Source organism: Nelumbo lutea, chromosome 5, assembly GCF_056320005.1.
Source record: "Nelumbo lutea isolate HS-2025 chromosome 5, American lotus-T2T, whole genome shotgun sequence".
Taxonomy (NCBI): domain Eukaryota; kingdom Viridiplantae; phylum Streptophyta; class Magnoliopsida; order Proteales; family Nelumbonaceae; genus Nelumbo; species Nelumbo lutea.
Window position 1 is genome coordinate 45,752,437 of NC_142688.1, and position 14,520 is coordinate 45,766,956.

Sequence of the window (14,520 nt, forward strand, 5' to 3'; positions counted from 1 at the left end):
AAGTCTGTTTAGTGTTTTAAGTTGTCTGGGTGTCCCATCACTAATCAGGGGCATCCCAATCATTTCATGTAACATTGTACTGTACTTTAATATAAATAATAGTACTGTCGACTGGGTTAGTTCAATTTGACATTCTCAGCATCTCTTGGTCTTCTCCTCTCTTCTACTGCTTCAGCTACAGCACTTCAGCTTTCATTCAGAAATGAGATCAAGAAAATTAAGCACAGCACAAAGGACATCCAGTTAATAGTTCAGTGGACTCCAAGAGTAGCAAATGGGTTTGTGGATCAGCTAGCAAAGCAAGGGGCTAACAGGGAACAATGTTTTTGGGCTCTATTGTAAGGAAAATATTGGGTGAATGTTATTGGGCACTGGGGTAGCAGAGGCTACCCAATCTCTGTACTAATTCTCATATCTTTTCATTAATAAATTTACTTTCACTGATAATATATATATACACATCACACACACACCTATTCAAATTCATTCTGATCCTAATAGATGAAAGACATTATTTTTTGGTAAAAATGTATTTTAATAAAAAATAAAAAAGAAAGATAATAGTTAATTAATCATTACAATTAGATTTTTTAAATGTCAATGAGATATATTTCAGTATGCATGCATATTTCAATTCTTCTACCATTTTCCAACCTTTTGAAAGTATATCCATATGATTCACATTTCACATAAACTATAAAATATGACTTTTATGCATTATACTTAAGTAATTTGAGCTTAAATTTAAGATGTTTTTTTTTTTTTCAGATTCCCCATTCCATAAATTATATGTTTCTACATTTGAGAACAGTGAAAGATGGGGGAATTCAACAGAACACAAGGGTAGGTACTTTATCATAGGTGGGGTTTTGGAGAATAGAATCAGAAAACAAATAAAAATTTATGAGGTGGAAGTTAAAAATTGCCTTAAATGTACTTCCATAACTTTATATGAAAGATCTAAAAGAAAAAAAAATAAACTGGACAATTTGAGCATCTCACCTTTTTGGCAACAGATAGCTTAGGTGAACTTGTCAGGGCTTTTCATTTTAAAATAAGCTACTCATCTTTCTCAAGTAGCAAAAAACAAAATCTATTTATCCTCCTAAGACTAAAAGGGGAGAAGATGTATCATATATGTTTAAACCAAAACAAATAACTAATAAGGGAAAGAAACTAAAAAAAAAAAAAAGAAGCTAAAAAGGGGGCGAGAGATCAGAGACAAAAGAAATACACATACAGGGCCAACTGGCCAATACCAATGCTCCGTTGATAATGGTGTCCTGCTCCTGATAATGCATGGTATTGCATGATTTAATTGATACTGAGAGCTGAAATTGCTGATGGTTTACATAACTGTGTGCTTTTGATGACTGAATTCCTGATTTATTTCCACACCCACTTATTTCAAAATAGAACTGCCAAACTTTCGATGGCATATTTCCATTTGCTGATCCAGCATCCTCAACTATGTTGTCTATCCCTCCCTCAGCATATGAACTGCATCTTGTTGTGGATGCCATAACATCAACTTTCAAACGTTGAAGTTTCAGAATCTCTTCCGATTAATGAAAATAACTATATCCTCTTGTTTGCACTTAATTACATAACCATGATTGAAGAAAAGAATGGATCTCATTTGGAAATCAAGGGTCTGATCTTGCAACTGTAAAGGATGAAAGAAGGCCTGCCGCTTGAACCGGCAGAATGTCACCAAATGTGGACATGGCAGCTGCTGATTTATCCTTGAGCCTGCTAACTTGACCATCAGTGAGCATTGAGCCAAGTTTCAATGTGCTCTCTCCGAATTTAGTACCAACCTGGCAATTAAAAAAAAAAATCAGTATTACAAAAACAACTAGAGTTTGTTTGACATTAAATGCTACTGCTTCAGTTATTTATCTATCAAGAAATGATCGACTTATATAACTGAAATCTGATTATATTGCTGCAATAATGTATTACTGTAGTTTTGGTTTTGGTTACAAGAAGTCGAGAACACAAAGGCTTAAATTTCCCCATTGTTGGCACTATGATCTGTGATTTGTAGGTTTCCCATGTGTTGTTTTGTGTAGTACATAGTCAATGTGGCTTTATAAAGTCTAAGCCACTGAATTGAATTATTACCTGTTGAAGTCCCTTGCTTGCTTATCTAGTTCCATCACTCGGTAAATTTATGAGCCTCTGTGGTCCTGATTTACATTTGATGGATGGTTGACCTTATTAAGCCCAATGGTAGCTTTGGTAGGATGGGATTCATGCAGCAAATCCCAATTAGTAGAAACTAATGCTGAAGTTAAGTCGAGTATTACCTAGTCATATTCTATCTCATACAATGGCAGCACTGTTAAGTAAACATGAATATGAAGCCACTCTGCAGGATTGGTTCATAATATGTTCTTTGTTTGTGTTGTCTGATCAGAAGATGCACTAGTGGACAAACATGGTGCAAAATCAGAAGCCCAAATGACTTGAGGGGAAAGCAAACCTCGAAGGAGAACTTTGTTTTCAGACAAATATTAGGCAAAAATACCAATGAGATATGGTACTAGCTCCTCACCTTGGAATTTCTTCCCCAATAAAGTTATTCCCATGGACCCCTGTTCTAGGTAGGCTATTTGCTATTTTGTTAAATGACCTATAAACCCATATAAACAAGATGGTAATTCTGGATGCCAAGGATCATGCCTTTCTGATGAAATATTGCACACTCAAGGGCATGCACCATAACTCATCCACCCTATGACAACTTATTACCCATCCCACTCCCTCAGAACCAAGGGAATAACAACAGTCTAAAACCCTGAAAGAGGGTCATGAACACTGCTCTACTGGAGTATCTAATAGAGTCCCTGTAATGATCTCACCAGACTGGTTCCCAAAGGAGCCACCAATATCCCAACCACTCAGGTTACCAAAGGAGCAGGCATAAAAGACGGGTTGGGTAGTTCCATGGGGTGGATAGTACAACATGCTATGTCTTCACTCAAGCAGCATTGATAGACATCCATGGAATGAGCAAAAATCAATGAAGCTTTTGAGAAAAGCAAGACATCACAGTACAAGGAAATACCAGTTTTAGTAAAGCAAAATATTTAGGGTAATAAGAAGCATGTTAGCATGCTTTAACAAGTGATTTTTTTTTTGAAGAATAGGATAAAATTCATTAGAAAAGGAAAATAATACAATATGAAGGTGATAAGACATCATCCGAAGAGGAAACAAACCCAAGAGCCCAACAAAGATCTCAAAGATCCCATACTAAAACCCATAAAACCAAATGGCAAAAACTTACAACTTTTCTCAAAACAATCTTGAGCACAAGCCAATAAAACAAACCAAGAGATCCCCATAATAACAAAAGCATCCAAACCTACCCCCTAAGCAGAAACTTAACCCTCTTTGCTCCACAACCAAAGCCACAATCTTCCACCACAAATTCATCCTTCCGGCCTGAAACATCTTTGTTCCAGTGCTTGTCGCCACCCTGATTAGGTTTTTTGTTCATCTTCTCTTCCCTTTTCCTTCTTTCAAACTCTTCACCACCCCGGAAAAATAAACCCAGGCTCTTTCCAACCGTGACCTCTCTACTCAGAGTTCTGAAGAGTCGCACTCCCTGTCTCGTTGTCAACGCCACCATTGTTTTGCATTGCCGCATTCTTACCAGCAGCAGAGTCATCAGCACACTTTGTCCTTCTGTTGCTCCTTACCTAAATGAGAGGACAGGCTGGCATTGCATCATTGTCTCCTTGCTATCACTGCTAGATGACCTATTGCCTCTAAATCTTTTCCTCTTATAAACCCATTTGAAGTTTTTAATTTTTTTTTTTTTTTTGTGGGGTCTTCCCCCGCTAGACCAAGTTTTAGCCTGGAGAATATCTTCATCACATGCACTGCACTGAGATTTTTTAAACTACGAGGTTTCTTGTTGATTGCCTCATTTATCTGGTTCTTTTCCATTTCATCAAGATTGCTCATACGACCCATATCAACCTCCAATCTTCCTGCCGTAGATTTTTGTCCCGAAAACCGTGATTCATGAAAACCCCTTCTAGCCCTTGTGAACCCACATGGAGATCCACTCCCGACATCGAAGCAGCAGGCTTTCTAGAGTTCTGCCTGCTCCAACCTGAAGCTTTGGACGCGGCAGAGTTGCCAAAAACCTCAACACCTCTGCTGCCCAGGGTACTGTTATCAAGCTTTTTCTTTGCTAAAATCGTCGAGATGCTCACATGATTCGTACCTCTTTCACCAATGAGACTCTTCTTGCCGCTCTTGTCATACTTGGCAATCACCCAGATCCACATTTCTCCCTTCCTTTTTCTGCTTTCATTTAGAGCACTTGTCACCATCGGCCCTCTTCTCTTAAACTTTGGTCTGTGAATATTGATGAGGGCGGATTTGGCCCTTCAATTACATTATAACACCTGGCAGCCTCTTGACAACTAAGTGCAGCCTCTTGACAACTAGGCAACTCACCACCTTGCAACACTTACAGGCAGCTCACCATCTTGTAGCTTGGCACCTCAAAACAACTAGGTGACACTCGGACAACAACTTGCCTTTGCTAAGTTTATGGTATCCCGCTAGGCGCGACCTGGTGGCCTGGCCCTGGTACGTCCTGGCCCGGGAACGAGTTGGTAGCCTGGCCTTGGCATGAGCTGGCAGCCTGGCCCTGGCATGAGCTGGCGGCCTAGCCCAAGCACCAACCTGGCGGCCTGACACAGGTGCCAACGTGACAACCTCGAGGAGCTCACCACCGTACCCCGCATTTTACGGGATTGTGACTTGTAATGGCTATATTAGCTCACCCACTCCCCCCGTCAGGCAGAAATGGGCAACCTTACCAGTTGGTGGCTTTATCCCCACCTAACACGAAAGCAGGTCCCATCACAGCGGGAATCCAGGAACTGCTCCACCTAACCCTAAAAGGTATGCTAAAAAATGATGCAAAATGCTGAAGGAAGAGGTGGTAACCCCTGCTCTCTAGCTCTCTCATTCTCTAATATCATTCTTCAGGCTCTCTTTACTAAGTGCTAACTTAGCCATTGGAGTGACCTCGCTGGGTAAACACCCCCAGGTCCTATGACATTTGGTTCCTTGTAGGCCTCTAAAAGAGCAACAGAGCTCAAGGTAGCTCACCACCAGGCAGGTCATCAAGGTAGCTCACCTCCAAGCAGCTCATCAAGGCAGTTTGCCACTGGGTAGCTCGCCACTATGTCACGGAGCTAGTCGACGGGGCCCCGTGCAGCGCTCGATTGGGGTCGAGAAAGCCTACAAAAGCATGCAACAACACACAAAAGGAAACGGGAGTGCACACAAATTAGACAAAAGCCACTTGTATTGCATTAATCAGTGGTAAGCACAAGCACACAGTACATTGTCGAGGGGATCTCGTGCTTAACCTTTACACGCTTATGAGCTCACTCGACTACCTACCTCCCCTCAAAGAGTACGTTAAAGCTTTTGGGGGAGTGACAGAATAATACATCAAAATACTGTACATGCATACTACTATTTACATAATTGCCATTGGCATACCCCCCTTACAAAAAGAATATAAGGACCCAACCCAAAACACTTGGATGGCATGCTGATGGCGCTGGTGGTGGCTGAACCGTCACAGTCTCCCCCACTCAATTCGATCTTCGTCCTCGAAGATTCTTCCTCAAGTACTCGTCCAGCTTCTCCGCGAACGGAAGGAGGTCTTCTGCTAGCTCCCAGGTGTCTTCTTCTGCAGGTCCCTTCCACTTCACCAGGTACTCCCATTCTGATGTTTGGGAGGATTGGGACAACCTATGGTCGAGGATGGAGGCGAGGGATCGGTTCTTGGGTGGTTGGTAGGATGGGTGTGGGCATTGACTTTGGTTTTGGGAGGTATCTTGGCTGTCGACATGGTAGGGTTTAAGTTGGCTTACATGAAAGACAGGGTGTACTTTTAGCCAGGGGGGTAATTTTAGCCTATAGGCTGAAGCTCCTACTTTGGCTATTATTTTGCAGGGTCCCTCATATTTTCTCACCAGCCCGGGGTGTACTCTTCGAAAGAACCTAAGGCAATGGGTATGGAGTTTTACTAAGGCCAGGTCACCTATTTGGAAGTTCTCGGGTCGTCTACCCAAATCGGCCCATTTCTTCATTCTTCTGGAGGCTTTCTCTAGGGAGGCTCGAGTGATGTCAAGGCATTCTTTCCATTCCCTGGTGAAAGTGAAGGCTCGAGGGCATCTTCCTTGATGGTCGTTGGCGATGCTGTGCGGACATCTTGGTAGCTGGCCGGTGATGACTTCAAAAGGACTTTGATTGGTGGAGGAGCTCTTTTGTGAGTTGACGAAGAATTGTGCAATGTCCAGCAATCGAACCCAATTCTTCTGTGTAGCTGATACAAAATGGCGGAGGTACTCTTCAAGGAGGGAGTTCATTCTCTCTGCCTGCCCATCTGACTCTGGGTGGCTGCTGTTGGAGAAGTTCAAGTTCGAACCAAAAAGCTTGAATAGTTCAGTCGAGAAAGCACTAGTGAATCGGGGATCTCGATCACTAACAATGTTCTGTGGGACTCCCCAATATTTCACCACGTGCTTGAAGAAAAGGTAGGCCGTGTCTTCAGCTGAAAGGTGCCTTGGTGCTGGGGTGAAAGTGGCATACTTGGAAAATCTATCAACGACAACAATGATGGATGCATAGTCTCCCACTTCAGGAAGACCACTGATGAAGTCCATGGAAACACTCTCCCAAGGTTGTGAGGGAGTTGGAAGAGGCTGCAGGAGTCCAAGAGGCTTGGCACGTTCAGGCTTGTCTTGCTGGAAAATCAGGCATGTTCTTGTGTATTCTCGAACGTCTTGCTCCATATGTGGCCAATAGTAGGCATGCTGTAGAAGTGCCAAGGTACGCTGCCACCCATGGTGCCCTGCCCATAAGCTGTCATGACATTCACGTAGAAGAGTCTTCCTCAAGTCTTCAACTCTCGGTACAAATATCCGCCTTCCCTTTGTCAAAAGAAGGCCTTCTTCAACCCAAAACCGCCTAGTCTTCCCTTCACGAGCCGCTGTCAATAGGCTCTGAGCGATGGGGTCCTTCTAGAGTCCTTCCTTGATGCTCTTAATGATGTCCAGTCTGATCTGGCTTTGCGAGGGACCTTCACCTGTGGATAGTGCTGCAAACTCGGCCTTCCTGCTAAGTGCATCAGCAACCCTGTTCATTGGCCCTGGCTTGTACTCTAGAGTCATATCAAACTCCGCTAAGAAATCTTGCCATCGAGCTTGCTTAGGGCCCAGCTTCTTCTGTGACTGAAAATAACTAGTAGCTATGTTGTCAGTCTTGACCACGAACTTGGAGCCAAGCAGGTAGTGTCGCCATGTGCGGAGACAGTGGACGATGGCTGTCATCTCCTTCTCTTGCACCATGTACCTCCCCTCTGTATCATTCAATTTGCGGCTTTCAAAGGCGATGGGATGTCCTTCTTGCATCAAGACCCCACCAATGGCAAAATCAGAAGCATCTGTGTGTAGCTCATACGGCTTGCTTGGATCAGGCAAGTCGAGGACAGGTTTTGCTGAGACAGCTCTCTTCAAGTCATCAAAAGCTGTTTGGCAACGTTCACTCCAGGTCCACGTACTAGTCTTCTTCAAAAGTGGCTCGTGCTGAGAATGCAAAGATGAATCTTCGATAGTAGTTCACGAGGCCAAGGAATGAGCGAAGTTCGATAACCCTGGTGGGCGGTGCCCAATCTTGAATGGCCTTGACTTTTCCTGGATCCATGATGATTGTGCCTGCTCGGATTATATGTCCGAGGAAGGCCACCTCTTCTGTGGCAAAAGAGCATTTCTCCTTCTTAACAAATAGATTGTTGTCCCGCAAGACCTGGAAAACAGAACGGAGGTGGTCAACATTTTCCTCCAAGTTTCTACTGTAAATTACAATGTCTTCAATATACACAACCACAAATTGGTCTAGGTAGGGATGAAATATTTTGTTCATCAATGTACAAAAGGTGGTTGGAGCATTGGTGAGCCCAAAGGGCATGACCCGAAATTCGAAGGACCCATATCGTGTAACACAAGCTGTTTTGTGTTCATCTCCTTCATCTATGCGCACTTGATAGTACCCCGACCTCAGGTCTATCTTAGTGAAGTACTTGGCCTTGTTGAGCTGGTCAAAGAGGTCGGCCACCAAAGGTATGGGATATTTGTTCTTGATGGTGAGCTTGTTGAGAGCTCGGTAGTCAATATAGAGCCGAAGAGATCCATCATGTTTCTTTTGAAACAGGACTAGTGCTCCAAAAGGGGCCTTAGAAGGCCGAATCAATCCAGCATCCAACAACTCATTCAACTGCTTTCGTAGCTCGGCCAGCTCAGGAGGAGACATTCTGTATGGCGGGCGGGCCGGTGGTTTGGTTCCAGGCTCCAACTCAATCTTGTGATCAACTTCTCTCCTTGGGGGAAGCTTCTTCGGCAATGTGGGAGGCATGACATCCTGAAATTCTTCTAGTGCCATAGCAATCGCTGGCGGGATATGCCCGGTTGGTGGGTCAGGCAGGTCGGAGTCCACCACTGTGGCTAGGTAAGTGGCATGTCCTTTCCGCACTCCATCCTTGAGTTGCAATGCTGAGAGCATCTTTGGGGTGGACGTAGTCTCTGGCACAACTGGAACCATGCAAGGAGCCTAATCTTCGAATATGCACACTTTGTTAAGGAAAGGCATGGGCACCGCCTTTACTTGAGTTAAGAAGTCCATGCCGAGAACAACCTAAAAATCATCCATGGGCACGACTGAGAGGTCTATCGTCCCTTCCCAGTCACCAAGTTGCAAGACCCCCCCATGAGCTACACCTTGTATGGGTTTGGCATTAGAGTTCACAGCCTTCAACCATCCAACTTCCTTGGTAGGTGCAAGTTCTACTCGGGATGCCTCCTCCATAGAGATAAAGTTGTGGGTAGCACCTGTATCCACCATGGCTCTTGTGGGCTTGCCATTCAAGCGAATGTCTACATACATCAGTCCCTTCGGCTTAAACTTCAGTGCTCCTTGCGGGCTCGTCTTCTTCTTCATTGCATTGAGTCTTCGTAGAGCCCCCATTCTTGTCTCCCCTGGTTCCTTCTCCTCCTCGCTATGCTCATCATCACTAAGCTTTGCAAGCAAGGCATTGAACTTCCCCCGACTAGGACAATCCTTAGTCCAATGTTTTCCCTCACAGATGAAGCATGGTGCCGGAGGTGTTCTCTTCACAAACTGGCCACCCCTGTATCCCGAGTCTCCTTCGGGTCTCCTGTAGAACTTCATAGTGTTGGGTTTACTTGGCCCAGAGTCTCCCTTGGGCGCATAGTAAGGTTTCCTATCACCTCCAACCTTCCCTACGCCTTGATATGAGTTGGGTTTGGTGCCGTCTTTGCTTGGTCATCTGTTGTCTACCAGTTGTTCAGCAACGGCCATGGCTGTGGCAAGGTCCTTCACACCTCGTCTCTGGAGTTCAAGCTCGGCCCATTGTTGTAGGCCGTCCATGAAGTTGAAGAGCAGGTCTTTATCTGACATGTCCGTGATCTCGAGCGATAGTGCGGAGAACTCCTTCACGTACTCATGCAATGAGCCCGTGTGTTTTAGGTTTTTGAGCTTCCGACGGGCTTGGTACTCCACGTTCTCTGGATAAAACTGGCGCTTTATCTCGCTCTTGAACACGGACCAGGTATTAATGGAGCATAATCCTCGCTCTGCAACGGCACATCTCCTGCGCCACCATAACATAGCAACATCAGTAAGATACATAACAACAGTACGCACCTTGGCCGCCTCCTCAACAAGTTCGGCGGCGGTGAAACATTGTTCCATTTGCCACAGGAAGTTGTCAAGCTCCTGGGCATTGCGGGTCCCTGCATATGAGGTCGGCTCGCGGACTTTGATTTTTGGAGGGGCTGGAGCAGCAGGTGTGCTGGCTGTATTGGCCATCAGCCTCTTCAGGAGGGTCACTTCGCCCTTCAAGTCTTCGAGCTGGATCTGTAGGCACTTCACCAGGTCTTCTAGGGGGTTGTCTGGCTTGTTGGAGCTATCACCGAACTGGTCCTCCAATCTTTCCACGACCGAAGCCACGGTCTCAAGGTTGAGTTGAAGCTCGTCCACGCGGTCATGAGTTTCTCCAACCACTGCTTCACAGCGCATGATGCGCTTGTCCATGGTCGCAAGCTTGTCAACTGACTTGTCACGCTTGCTATGCTTTGAGCTAACGCCTTTGTCTTTGGGAGAGCTATCTCTAGGCTCGTCCTCATAATAAACCCGTGAGATCCCTTCTTGGATCTCCTCTTGCGTGTCACGATTCTTCATCGGGGTGGTGTTGTTGCGGGGCACGACAGGGACTCGTGGGGCTTGACAACCGATAGTGTCAACCAGGCTCTGATACCAACTGTCACGGGGCTAGTCGACGGGGTCCCGTGCGGCGCTCGATTGGGGTCGAGAAAGCCTACAAAAGCATGCAACAACACGCAAAAGGAAACAGGAGTGCACACAAATTAGACAAAAGCCACTTGTATTGCATTAATCAGTGGTAAGCACAAGCACACAGTACAGTGTCGAGGGGATCTCGTGCTTAACCTTTACACGCTTATGAGCTCACTCGACTACCTACCTCCCCTCAAAGAGTACGTTAAGCTTTTGGGGGAGTGACAGAATAATACATCAAAATATTGTACATGCATACTACTATTTACATAATTGCCATTGGCATACCCCCCTTACAAAAAGAGTACAAGGACCCAACCCAAAACACTTGGATGGCGTGCTGATGGCACTGGTGGTGGCTGAACCGTCACAACTAGGCAGCTCGCCACCAGGGAGCTCCACTTCAGCCCCTGAGTCACTGACCACATGGGAGCAGACAAGATGACGAGGTACTTAGACAAAAAATTGATACATCACGAAAAAATGATACGTGACCAGAAACCATTACATCATTTGGCGCCGTCTGTGGGAAACACTACAAGAAGTTAAGTTCTCATCCTACAAAAAGCTAAGTTCTTATCTTACAAAAAGCTAAGTCCTCTTCTCCCAGAAAGCTAAGTCCTCACCTTTTTAGAAATTGAAGCTCTCGCTTTATTGTTTCCTTTTTTTTATGAACTCCAAAAAACTGAAGCTCTCGCATTACGAGACGAAGGCAGTGCAATCATAGCTCTAAGGCCTCCACCGGCGGCCTAGGGTGACCTAGCGCGGCCTACGCACGACTTGGCAGCTTGGCACATGCGCCGACCTGGTGCGACCTAGCACGGGCGCAGGCGTGGCAGCCTGGCCCAGGCGCGAACTTACGAATTGAAAAGGCACCAGCCTCAAAAACAAGTAAACAAGCTCTAGCTCTTAGATTGTGATTTCTAGCTCACAGTCTACTATGAGAGTACTAACTTAGCCATCAGAGTGACCTCACCGGTTTAGCCACCCCGGGTCCTCTGACATTAGTTCCTTGCAGGTCTCTAAAGAGCAACGAAGCTCATCAATCCAACTCGGCACCTAGTCAGCCCAGCACCTCACAAGCTGCTCAGTACCCAGGCAGCTCGGCACCTCACAGGCAGAGACCTCGGCGCTACAACAAGACCCAGTCGTTTCTTCGGCATGGGCAAAAGTTCAGGACTGGATTACGGGTCCCTCTCAAAGCCTAAGGGCCAATACTGCTGAAAGACCCAATCGCCTCTTCGGCATGGGAAAAAGTTCAGGAGTGGACTACAAGTCGCTCCCAAAGCCTAAGGGCCAATACTGTTGGAAGACCCAGTCGCCTCTTCAGCATGGGCAAAAGTTCAGGAGTGAACTACGGATCCCTCCCAAAGCCTAAGGGCCAATACTACTGAAAGACCCAGTCGCCTCTTCAGCATGGGCAAAAGTTCAGGAGTGCACTATGGGTCCCTCCCAAAGCCTAAGGGCCAATACTGCTGAAAGAACCAGTCACCTCTTCGGCATGGGCAAAAGTTCAGGAGTGGACTACGAGTCGCTCCCAAAACCTAAGGTCCAATACTGTTTAAGACCCAGTCGCCTCTACGGCATGGGCAACACTACTGCTTAAGACCCAGTTGCCTTTACGGCATGGGCAACACTACTACTTAAGACTCAACTACCTCTTCGGCATGGGCAAAGTCCAGGAGTGGACCACGAGTCGTTCCCCAAAGCCTAAGGGCCACAATACTGCTTAAGACCCAGTCGCCTCTACGGCATGGGCAACACTACTGCTTAAGATTAAGACCCAATCGCCTCTACGGCGTGGGCAACACTACTGCTTAAGACCCAAATCACCTCTACAGCATGGGCAACACTGCTGCTTAAGACCCAGTCGCCTCTATGGCATGGGCAACACTACTGCACAAGAGCCAGCCGCCTCGTCGGCATGGACAAAATCAACAAGAGTGGACTATAAGTCGCTCCCAAAACCTAAGGGCTAAAGTACCGAACTGGCAGAGACCTCAGCACCTTACGAGCAGCTCCTAGAGCCTAAGAAACTGAATCAGCGCTTACAAGCTCGTCGAATTACGGACCAAAAGGATAAATCTACTCCCTTCGCCGAGTTACTTTCAGCTCGGGAGTGGCGGGCAAATGATGAGGGCAGATTTGACCCTTCAATTACATTATGACACTTGGCAGCCTCTTGACAACTAGGCAGCTCGCCACCTTGCAGCACCTATAGGTAGCTCGCCACCTTGCAGAACTTACAGGTAGCTCGCCACCTTGCAGCACTTACAGGCAGCTCGCCACCTTGCAGCACTTACAAGCAGCTCGCCATCTTGTAGCCTGGCACCTTAAAACAACTAGGTGACACCCAAATAACAACTTGCCTTTGCTAAGTTGATGGTATCCCGCCAGGCACGGCCTGGCACAGGCGCGACTTGGTGGCCCAGCCCTGGCGCGACCAGGCCCTGGCACGAGCTGGCAGCCTGGCCCTGGCAAGAGCTAGCGGCCTGGCCCAGACACCGACCTGGCGGCTTGACAACCTCGAGGAGCTCACCACCGTACCTCGGATTTTACAGGATTGTGACTTGTAACGGCTATATTAGCTCACCCACTCCCCCAGTCAGGCAGAAATGGGCAACCTTACCAGTTGATGGCTTTATCCTCACCTAACACGAAAGCAGGTCCCATCACAGCGGGAATCCAAGAACTGCTCCACCTAACCCACGAGGATTCCAATATATAAAGACCTCACCCCCCAGGGGCAAAGGTATGCTAAAAAATGATGCAAAATGCTGAAGGAAGAGGTGGTAATCCCTGCTCTCTAGCTCTCTCATTCTCTAATATCATTCTTCAGGCTCTCTTTACTAAGTGCTAACTTAGCCATCGGAGTGACCTCACCGGGTAAACACCCCCGGGTCCTTTGACATCCGGTTCCTAGCAGGCCTCTAAAAGAGCAACAGAGCTTAAGGTAGCTCACCACCAGGCAGCTCATCAAGGTAGCTCACCTCCAAGCAGCTCTTCAAGGCAGTTCGCCACTGGGTAGCTCGACACCAGGCAGCGCGCCACTAGGCAGCTCGCCACCAAGGAGCTCCACTTCAGCCCCTGAGTCACCAACCACATGGGAGCGGACGAGATGACGAGGTACTTAGCCAAAAAATTGATACATCACGAAAAAATGATACGTGACCAAAAACGGTTACATCAAATATCTAACACATTTCTCCTGAAATCTCTGATTTTTCTTCCTTCCCTTTGCTATTTCACCATTACAATCCCCATCTTTGTTTGGAACTACATTAGGCTGAGACGCAAGCTTCAAACTAATCCCCTGGACTGAGGTAGACGATGATAGACGAGTCGACTCGTCCCCTCTATCGAGTTGTACGCAGGCCCTTCCCCTCGAGTCACATGACCATTCAAGTGATCACATGACCTATTGTTGTTAATCAGACCAAAATTTACGATCTAGATTTAAAATCTAGAATTTACGATCTTAAATTCTAGATTTTCACCAGAGATGGGTATCTGATTACAGAATAAATGCAAAATCTCCGCATTTACCAAGCCATCTGGAGAGTCTACCACTTCGGTAGTGGAGATCTCAACATCTTCGTCAAAACCAAATATCACAACCTTCAAATCATCGAAGGCCTTGATACTCACATGGCCCTTTAATCTAAATTTCTCCACACAATCGCCTCCAAAATCCTTCCCCAATCAGTAATTCATTTGTCTGATGATCAAATCACATTTTTCTCCCATGCCCCTTTTTCCATTTCCAATAAGCTGGTTTTGGTTTTAGCATTCTACTGGCAGGTGTTGGGCCATGCTACTTTTTCTTATTTGATAAGATAAGCACCAACTTAGCATTTTGCACTTAAGGCTCAGTTTGGAAGGAGTGCAAATACAAATATGTAGAGTGCAAAATCTTATATTTTGTATTATTGTTTATGTATTTGTATTGTACATATTTGCATTTGCACTCTTTCCAAACTCATATATATATGACATACTATAGTTTTGCATATGAATTGGTCAATTTTTAATTAGTGATGAATGTCAGTTTTGTTAACGTATCAAAAAGATCGGATGCTATAAAGACAGTTTCCCATGGAA

The 14,520-nt window shown here is 45.9% G+C and overlaps 1 protein-coding gene across 1 annotated transcript in view; it reads right to left on the reverse strand.

The window, feature by feature from the left end:
- Positions 1-1,021: 1,021 nt before the first annotated feature.
- LOC148852127 (conserved oligomeric Golgi complex subunit 1-like) overlaps positions 1,022-14,520 on the reverse strand; it is a 30,631-nt gene continuing 17,132 nt past the window's right edge. Inside the window, exon 6 of the mRNA XM_088942500.1 lies at positions 1,022-1,820. Within this exon, the coding sequence (XP_088798626.1) occupies positions 1,647-1,820 (174 nt within the window). The 3' untranslated portion in view covers positions 1,022-1,646. The remainder of the gene's footprint in view (positions 1,821-14,520) is intronic.